Genomic DNA, 10000 nt, shown 5'->3' on the forward strand with positions numbered 1-10000 from the left:
GGCCTCCCACTCAGGGGAAAAAGGGGTGGGGGGTGGGGGGCAGAGCAGGGAGGGTAAAGAGAGGTGAGAAGTGAAGGGGAGACCGAGGACGGGAGGAAGAGAGACAAAGTAAGGGAGAAAATGATGGGGCAGAAAAGGGGAGGAAAATAAGGGAGGGAGATGAGTAGGGAGTGGGGGTAGTATGGAAGGAATAGGAGTGTGGTGGAAGATGGAGACGGGATGATGGGGAAGAAGCAGGGGGTGAGGAATGGCGAATGGCTGGAGGGGTTTGTGGAATGGGGAGGGGCAGTGGTGAGACATTTGGGGGATAAGGAGAGGGGAGGGAGAAGGGAAGGGGGTGGGGGAATGGTGGAAGGGATGGAATGTGGAAGGGGATGGAGAAGGGGTGGCGGGGATGGGGGATGTGTAGGGGGAAGAAGGGTGGAGGTTGGGGAAGAAGTTGGAGGGGAAGTAGGTTGGTACGGTAAGAGGAGTAAGGGTGTGGAGTGGGTAGAGAGGGAATGTAGGGATGGGCGGTGGTTGATGGTTGGGGAAAAGCGGAAAGGAAGATAGGGATGGGTTTACAAGGGATTGGGTTGACGAAGAAGAATGAGGCGGCAAAAAGGAAAGAGGGTGTGGAAGAAGTGAGGTAGGGGTTAGGTTGGAGAAAGAGTGGGGAAAGTGATACGGGGTGATGGGGAAGAAGGGTGATATGGTGGAAGGATGGGCAGGGAGGAGAGAGGAGGTTAGGATAGTAAGGGTGTGGGACGGATGTAAAGAGGATGAGGAGAAGGGGGAAGAGGTGTGTTGGGTGGGGGTATTGAGGGATGAGGAGAAGGGGGAAGAGGTGTGTTGGGTGGGGGTATTGAGGGATGAGGAGAAGGGGGAAGAGGTGTGTTGGGTGGGGATATTGAGGGATGAGGAGAAGGGGGAAGAGGTGTGTTGGGTGGGGGTATTGAGGGATGAGGAGAAGGGGGAAGAGGTGTGTTGGGTGGGGGTATTGAGGGATGAGGAAGAGACGAAAATAGGGAGTGAATGGATGGACGAGGTGGGGGGAAGATGGTGGAGGAGAAAGAGGTAGAGGAAGTTTAGAGGTAGGTATGAGGTGGGGATGGGGAGTAGACGGAGGGAAGGGATGGGGAGTAGACGGAGGGAAGGGGTGAGAGCGGGATGCTGGGGAGGGAGGAGACAAAGGGTGGGGGCGTGTGGGTCGGGGGGAGGGTGGAGTGGAGAAACAAGGGGTAGTGGGAGTCAAAAAGTTAGGGAGTATTGTTTTTGCCCCTGAAATGTGGGGAGTCGTTTGGTCTTTCTCTCCCAGTTTACGCCTTTGTTGTTGATTTTGTTTGCGTGTTGGCGTTACTGTTTTTGTATCGTTTTTTTTTTAAATTCATTTTTGTTTCGCCTGTGTGTGTGTGTGTGTGTGTGTGTGTGTGTGTGTGTGTGTGTGTGTGTGGAGCTGTGTGCACATGAATGTCTGCGCGTGCGTCTTCTGTGTTGATATCAGTAAGAATGTGTGGCCGATTTATTTTATTCTATTTGGAGGATGGGGGAGGGGGTACAAAGAACCAAGGGAAAAGGGATCTTAGTTAAATTGAATTCGCCTCGAGGGGAAAGAAATGGGTGGAAAAGTTTTAAAAGAATCCGTATTTTTGCCCTTAAGCCATTCCGACCTGTATGTTTTGGGAAAGTTAAGTCCATTCTGACTGGGGTATCAGATAGAGAGAGAGAGAGAGAGAGGGGGAGAGAGAGAGAGAGAGAGAGAGAGAGAGAGAGAGTACGATGCCTTTACTTAATTTTTCTTACGTATAAATTCGTGAGGAAAAACAAGAAGTCTTTGAAGAGGGGAAAACAATGGAAAAGTCACATAAAAAGTTCCCTCCAGACAAGATCAGTATGGAATTTAGGTGATTCTCTCTCTCTCTCTCTCTCTCTCTCTCTCTCTCTCTCTCTCTCTCTCTCTGTATCACACACACACACACACACACACACACACACACACACACACACACACACACACACACACACACACACAGATTAATCATTCCCCTTTCGTACCCCTTCCTCCCTTTCCATCTTTCTCACACTCTTTGTCCTAAAAGTGTAATTATGAATGGAGAGAGAGAGAGAGAGAGAGAGAGAGAGAGAGAGAGAGAGAGAGAGAGAGAGAGAGAGAGAAAGAGAGAGAGAGAGAGAGAGAGAGAGAGAGAGGACAAACACTAACATCTCTGTATCTTTTTCCATGCTCAGCCCAAACGACTTTTGATTCTGAGCGGAGGAATCAAGTTTGTGTCAGAGTGAGAATGCCACAGGGAGGGGAGGGAAAGGGGAGTGTGTGTGTGTGTGTGTGTGTGTGTGTGTGTGTGTGTGTGTGTGTGTGTGTGTGTGTGTGTGTGTGTGTGAGAGAGAGAGAGAGAGAGAGAGAGAGAGAGAGAGAGAGAGAGCAACATAGAAGCGAAGTATTCTTCGTAAATTAATAACAAACTTCGTATATGAATTGTTAGAAAGAGAGAGAGAGAGAGAGAGAGAGAGAGAGAGAGTGTGAGTGAGTGAGTGACGACCTCATGCACTCAGCCGCTTAAAATTCGCTCTTCTGTCTCCCTTTGATGGTTGTTTTTGGGTTGAGGTGCTTTGCAGGGCGTTGGAGGGGTTTGAGAGAGAGAGAGAGAGAGAGAGAGAGAGAGAGAGAGAGAGAGAGAGAGGTGGTGATGGTGTTTGTGAAGGGGAGCTTAGTGGGAGTAGAAGTGGAGTGGCGTGAAAGGCTTACAGTGCACGTATGTTTGGGGCGAGGAGGTGGAGGTAGGGTGGGGAAGGGTAGCGAGTGGAGAGGAGAGAGGAGAGAGGAGAGAAGAAGAGTGGAGGGGAAGAGAGGTAGGGCGTGGAGAGGAGAGGACAGGAATAGAGGTAGAGAGGGGGGGGGAGCTTGGGAAGAGGAGGAAGAAAGGGGATGAGGGAGGGAACAGGGAGGGAGGGGAAGAGGTAGATAGGGGATTGAAAATAAAGAGATGGGTGGGAGAGAGAATGATGAGAGAAGGAAGGGTGACGCAGTGAAGTGAAGAGAAGAAGAAGGAATGGTATAAGAGGTAGAGAGGCGAGGAAAGTAAGAATTTTACAGATGGGAGGGAAGAGAAGAGGTAGAGACGGGAGAGGGGAAGTGTAGGGGGGAATGAAGAGAAGAGAGGGGGAGAAGAAAATAACGAGAGGAGACGGCAAGAGGGGAAAGAAAAATATGGATTTAAGGATTTGAGGGAAGGGGAGAAGGACTGGGGGAGTGATGTTAGGAATTAAAGGAGGAAGTAAGGAGAGAAGGGGAGTGGAAGAGGAAGGTAGGAAAGAGAAGAGAGGAGCAGAAACGGAGGGACAGACTGGGAGTTGGAGGCGGAAGTAGGGGAAAGGAAAGGAGAGGAAGCGAAAAGAAGCGAGAGGAAAGTGGAGAGAGGGAGATGGAAGGAGAGAAAATGGAAAAAGAAAGGAAAGATATAGGTCAAGTGAAGAGAGAGATAAGGAAGAAAAAGAAGAGAGGGAAAGAGGAGGAAACGAAGAAAGAATAGAGCAGGGGAAAGTTTGCAATGGAAAGCAAGAGAGCAAGAGGAAATAGAGAGGAAGAGGAAATAGAAAGTTTGAGGAGAGGCTGGGAGTGGAAGAGAGAGGCTAGGAGGTGAGAGAAAAAGAGAGAGCGAAAAAGAAAGTCACAGGCAGGGAAAGTGGCAGGAAATAATAAAGGAAATGAAGAGAGAAAACATTGGAGGGAGGGAAAGGAAAATGGAGAAGCAAAAGGAAAATGAGAGAGAGAGAGAGAGAGAGAGAGAGAGAGAGAGAAACTGAAAAAAGAAGATGGCTGAAAAGAGCAGAAGATTAAGGGAAGGAAGAGAAGAGAAAGGGAGGAAATAGGGTTAAAGAGAGAAGGAAAGGAAGAAGGGAAGAAGAGAAACAAAGTAGAGAGGGAAGAAGAATGAGGGAGGAGGGAGGGAAGAAGAGCGAAGGCAAAAAGAGGATGGGGAAAGGATTGGAGAGAAGGAAGGAACGGAGGGAGGGAGGGAGGGAGGGAGGGAGGGAGGAAGGCGTGAGGAAGGTAAGGTATGAGAAAAGGAAAAGAGGAGTGAGGAAAGGTATTGAGGGCAAGAGGCGTGAGGAAATGGGAGGGAAGGGAGTCGAACTGAAAGGAAGGGAGGGACGGGAGGCGTGAGGAAAGGAAGAAAGGGAAGCAAGGCGTGAGGAAAAGAAGGGAGGGAAGAGAGCCGTGAGGGAAGGAAGGGAGGGAGTAAAGGAAGGCGTAGGGAATGGAAAGGAGGAATGGGAGGTGTAGGGAAAGGAAGGGAGACGTAGGGAGAGAAATGAAAGGACAGGAGGTGTAGGGAATAAGGGAGGGAAGAGAGGCGTAGGGAACGGAAGGGAGTGGTAAGGAAAGGAAGGGAGGTGCAGGGAGAAGTAGGAAAGGAAAGGAGGCGTAGGGAAAGGAAGGGTGGAGTCGACAACAGTGGCTGGAATACTCGTATATAAATGAGATAGGCGGATAGAGAGAGAGAGAGAGAGAGAGAGAGAGAGAGAAATATTAGAATCAGAGAAAATGGAAAGAGGAAATGTAGAGGAATGAGGGAGAGACCAGTTGGAAAGGGAAAGAAAGGTGGGGGAAAGGAAAGGAAGGAAAAGGAAACATGAGAGAAAGATATAAGGAAAGTTGGGGAGAGAAAGGAGAAGAGTGAGGGGAAGGAAGGAAGATAGAAAAAGGGAGGAAGCAATAAAAATTTTTGCGATGGGAGACAAGAGGAGAAAAACAGATAACAGAAAAAGAGAAAGGGAAAAGGGGGACGACGAACATTTTATATATATATATATATATATATATATATATATATATAGATAGATAGATAGATAGATAGATATATGATTGTGTGCGTATAATATATACAGTACTGTATATATATATATATATATATATATATATATATATGAGTGAGCGAGAGAGAGAGAGAGAGAGAGAGAGAGAGAGAGAGAGAGAAAATTGAAGGAAAGGGAGGAAAAATGAAAGAGGATAAGGCATGGTGAGGTAGCACGAGAAAATGAAGAGTGAGTGAGGTAAGTAAAACAAGATGAGATAGAGTGCGAAAACGAAGGAGAGTAAAGTAGAGCTAGAAAAAGAAAAGTGAGGCAGGTTGAGGCACGGAATAGTGAATGTAGTGAGAGTGAAGCAAGGGTAGGTAGATTGTGTGGGTGTGTTTGGCCGTAGTGTTGACTGTAGCCACCTCTCCCTACACTCTTTAATGGTAAACAGCACAACCACTGCCTCTATACACATGTGTATACATACACCTGCCGGGTAAACACACACACACACACACACACACACACACACACACACACACACACACACACACACACACACACACACACACACACACACACACACACACACACACACACACACACACACACACACACACACACACACACACAGTCGGGTACCTGGTTTGTATGTGTGTGTAAAGTGAATGCAGTGTAGAAAATCCGAATCACTGAAGGCAAGCTTAAGTCGAGGTATGACCATACTTTATGCAGTTTCCAATTAAAAATATTCTACGCCCAACATTTTCCTTTGATTTGTCGCATACTTCGCAAACACATAACTACATATAAAGGCTGTGTCATGTCCCAGCTATATATCTAAATAATAAAAAATTCTTACAAAATATTCCTAAGTGTTTGTGTATTCCTAAGATGGCAACACTTGGTTATTGTCTCGTTATTTATCGTAAAATAGTGGATCGTTATTTATGGCCCCAATTGTACAGACTCAAGTATCCATACGTGAATATACGCTGACCTAAAGAGATTGTGTGTGTGTGTGTGTGTGTGTGTGTGTGTGTGTGTGTGTTTAAAATCGTGGGGCGGTAGTCAAAATACAAATGCCTAAGAGGATTCCTGTCCGCTACAAGGTTCTGAGCCCCTACACGGTCCAGCGTATTAACTACACACACACACACACACACACACACACACACACACACACACACACACACACACACACACACACACACACACACACACACACACACACACACACACACACACACACACACACACACACACACACACACACACATCTTTCCTCACTCATCCACTTACTTCATCATATCCCTCCCGTCCACACGCACCCATATTCTATTCTTTTTCCATTTTCTCCCAAGGACACTTCCCCTCCCTTCCCTCTCTCCCTTGGCTTCCACACCCTGTCGTTCTCTCCCTTTTTGTCCTTATTTCCTCCCTCTCCCTGTCCCTTCCTTTCTTCTTTCCAATTCTGTCTTCTCTCCTCTTTCCAGTTGCTTCCTTTCTCCTCGACCTTTCACTCACTTTCTCTTCCTCCTGTCTTTGCAATTTTACACTCTCCCTCTCCTCTCCATTCTTCCCTTTCTTTACTTTTCTGACTCGTTTTGTACGCTTTTCTGTTTCTGCCATTCCTTCCTTTCTCCTGTCTTTCACCTCGACCTGTCCTCCTTCCCTTTCTCTTTCTGATACCACCTATTTCCCCTTCCGACTCTTCCTTTCTCTCCACAGCCCTCTCTTTTGCTTTCCCTCAGCATTCTTTCTACCGTTCCCACCCTCTCCAAATCTACCTTTTCCACCGCTTTTTACCTCACATATTTCCCCCTCCCATTCCATTTCCCTTCTTCTCCCACTCACTTTTCAACCCTTCCTACTCCTTTGATGTTTCCCCTTTCTCCCTATTCTCCTCCTCCCACCCTTTCGTTCTCTCTCCTTACACTACCCCCTCACCTCCTCCCTCCCCCTTCCGCTCATCCTCCCCCACCTCTGTCTTCTTCTTCCATTCTTCCTACCATCATCGCTTCAGTTTTCTTATCCATTCTCTCTTCTCATACTCCCACGTTCCTCTCCCCTCTTTTCCCCACCATTCCCTACCCTCTCTTCCCTACCACCCCTCTCCCTACACTCCCCTCACCCCTGATGACCTAATACTGAGGAGGGTCTTAGGCCTGGTTTCATTATCACTGCTCACGACATCTCATAGGCCTATCTACTTCCTCCCTTTCCCCTCTTTTTCTCTCCTGTATTAGTGCCTTGTTAAATTCTCTTCTTCATTATTTTTCCTTTTTCCTCAATTTTTTTCTTTGCTTTTCATTTCCTCCAATTTCTTTCATAAATTTGTGCCGTAGTTTTAAAAAATTTCTACTCTCAATTTTTTCTTACATTCAGTATGGTGTAAAATTATTTTCTCGATCTATATTTTCTTTCATTCATCTAATACTGCCTCCTTATCAACACGGGTTCCTGTGTCTCAGCTGCTTAACTTCGTCCGGCGTTGGGTGGAGTAGATTAAGAGTTGCCCTGATCATGAGAGGACTGGCTGGTAAGGAGGAGGTGCTAACAGACTTCCCAGTCATTAAGGATACGGTTCTTTGTATCCTTGTAAAGTAACGTTATTGTGGGTACCGGTGCGGGATTCGTGTTTGCAGTGCGTCTTCCGTCCAGATTTCCAGCCATACATCCGATCAATTGTCTCGTAACTCGGATTTGTCCTTGTGGGAAGGACAAGAAAGGTGTAGAATCTTACCATGTCTTTTTTTTTGTTACACACACACACACACACACACACACACACACACACACACACACACACACACACACACACACACACACACACACACACACACACACACACACACACACACACACACACACACACACACACACACACACACACACACACACACACACACACCACCTAACTGTAGTTATGAGAGATATCATGATTTTTTGAGGAAACGGAAAGGAAAGTAAAAAAAAAACAATCTGGTTCTTCCTGCAGATCAGAAGCTGGGTTACGAGAGAATTTTATATACTGAGTTTGTTGGTGAGTTTGCCCCCTCCATGTCGGGATCTGTGTAGTTTTTATAACTTAGCCTACGCAGGGGTTCATTTCACTCCCACACCATCTCCTTCACACACTGACAACCACACTCACACCATCTCCTTTACCCCCCTGACACCCTCACCTCCCCCACACACCTACATCTTCACGCATTCACCCTCACCTCACCCTCGCTATTACTCAGACCCACATCCAAACCCTCGTTAACACCCTCACCCACACAGACACTCATACCCGCACCCGCACCCGCACCCACATCCACACCCTCACCCTAACTCTCGCTTGTACCCGTACCCACACCCTCGCTAGCACCCACTCCAACACCCACACCGACACCCTCACCCACACCTTATCCCTGACACACAACTGTACCGGTCGTATTTAGCTCTCTTATTTTTTCCTTTAGTATTTTCCAACTTATCCTTTATCCTGTGTTCTTCTCCAGTTCCCTCTTTTTCCATTTCTTTTTCTCTCTTTCTACTCCCTTCCCCTCTATGTCGCCCCCATCCTTTCTTGTTCCTCGCAATTCATCCCTCTTCCCAAATTACCTCGCTCCACCTTTTACCTGCCCCTTCCCTTCCCTCCCTTACCTCCTTATTTTGCTTTCTTTCTGTGGCCTTCCCTGCCTCACCTCCACATTTAGTCTTTCTCCTTTCCTCCCTTGTTTCTCACTTAACCCACGCTCTGCCTTTCCTTTCCTCTCCCACTTTCCAACCCCCCTCACTCCCACTTCCTTCCCTTCTGCTTATCCGTTCCATCTCATGTATTCTCCATTCTTCTTCATTATCTCCATCTAGTCCTTCCCCCCACTCCCCTCATCACTGTCCCCCTCTCCCTGTCCGTCCCTTACCACCCGTCCCTCTTCACCCATCATTCTCTCTCTCTCTCTCTCTCTCTCTCTCTCTCTCTCTCTCGTAACCAAGTTTACAGCATTTTCTCACCTCTCTATCCTTTCTCCTTTTTCCCTCACACTCTTTACCACTTTTCTCTCCATTTCCTTTCCCATTCCTTTTTCTCTTTTCACCCGTTTCTCTCCCCCTTGCATTTTCTTTTTCCCCTCCTTTGTGCATCATCCCTTTCCATCTTTATCCCTTTTCCTCTCTCTCTCTCTCTCTCTCTCATGCATTTTTCTCCTTTCTCATCCTTTCCCATTTGATTCCTCTATCCGCCTTCACATATGTACCTTTCTCTCTGTTACTCTCTCCTTGATCATTCATTTTTTTTTTCCATTTCCTGGCATGTCCTGTTCTCCTCCTTTCTTTCTCACTTCAAACTTAATGTTCCTTTACCCCTACCCTCCTCGCTCCTTTATAGTGCTTTTTTTTTCCCCTTCCTCCTGTTTCATTCTTCCCTCTCTGCCTTTTTTCTTTTTCCTCAGATTTGTTCATTTTCCCTCCCCTGTGTTCCTTCTTTCATTTCTCCCCTGTTTTTTGTCTTTCCATTTCCTCTCCCTCTTCTATATATTCTTAGAGTCTTTTCATACCGTCCTTCTTTATTTTGTTTTTCATTCCTCACCATTTCCTTCCTTCTTGTCCCCTTGACCTTTCTCTCATTTCTGCTTTGTATTATTTCCCTTCTTCCTTTTCTGTTTTCCTTTTCGCTTCTTTCTCTTCCTTTCCAGTCTCTCTGCCTCAGCCCTACCATTCACCTTTTCTGTTTTCTTTTGCATTATTTCATTTCTTTAGCTCCTTTCATTCCACAAGTTGCCTTCATTCAGCCAACTCTTCCTCCATTCCTTTCTCTTCTTTCCCTCTCATTCTTTCTCCTTTCTGTTGTCAACCAGCATAATGTTTTCTGTTCCTTCTTTCCATTATTGCTCCCTTCTGTCTCTCCACTTATTCAGCATTCATTCATTCTCCTTTCCTCCCCCATTCTGACTTCTTCCATTTTTACTTCCATTTTCCTCTCCTCTCGCCTCCATCTTCATCCCCTCTTTCTTTATTGTTTATTTACTCTTTCCACTTTAATTCATCTTTCCCTCTTCGTCTTTCCTCTCCCCTTCTGACTTCTTCCTCTCCCTCTTTCTCTCTCTATCCCCACTTCCTCCTTTCCTGTTCCGTTCATTTTGATTCCCTGTTTCTGCCAGTTCTCCTTCCTCCACTTTCCACTTTCATTCAACACTCCCCTTTCCTCTTCCCT

General features: G+C 46.6%; 1 protein-coding gene across 1 annotated transcript in view; it reads left to right on the forward strand.

Moving 5' to 3' along the window:
- Window positions 1-10000, forward strand: part of nrm (neuromusculin) — a 160579-nt gene that overhangs the window by 13843 nt on the left and 136736 nt on the right. Inside the window, exon 2 of the mRNA XM_080269865.1 lies at window positions 8086-8229. Within this exon, the coding sequence (XP_080125991.1) occupies window positions 8086-8229 (144 nt within the window). The remainder of the gene's footprint in view (window positions 1-8085; window positions 8230-10000) is intronic.

The sequence above is a fragment of the Coenobita brevimanus genome, chromosome 38 (assembly GCF_032717465.1).
Source record: "Coenobita brevimanus isolate Jiangsu-jjx chromosome 38, ASM3271746v2, whole genome shotgun sequence".
Taxonomy (NCBI): Eukaryota; Metazoa; Arthropoda; class Malacostraca; order Decapoda; family Coenobitidae; genus Coenobita; species Coenobita brevimanus.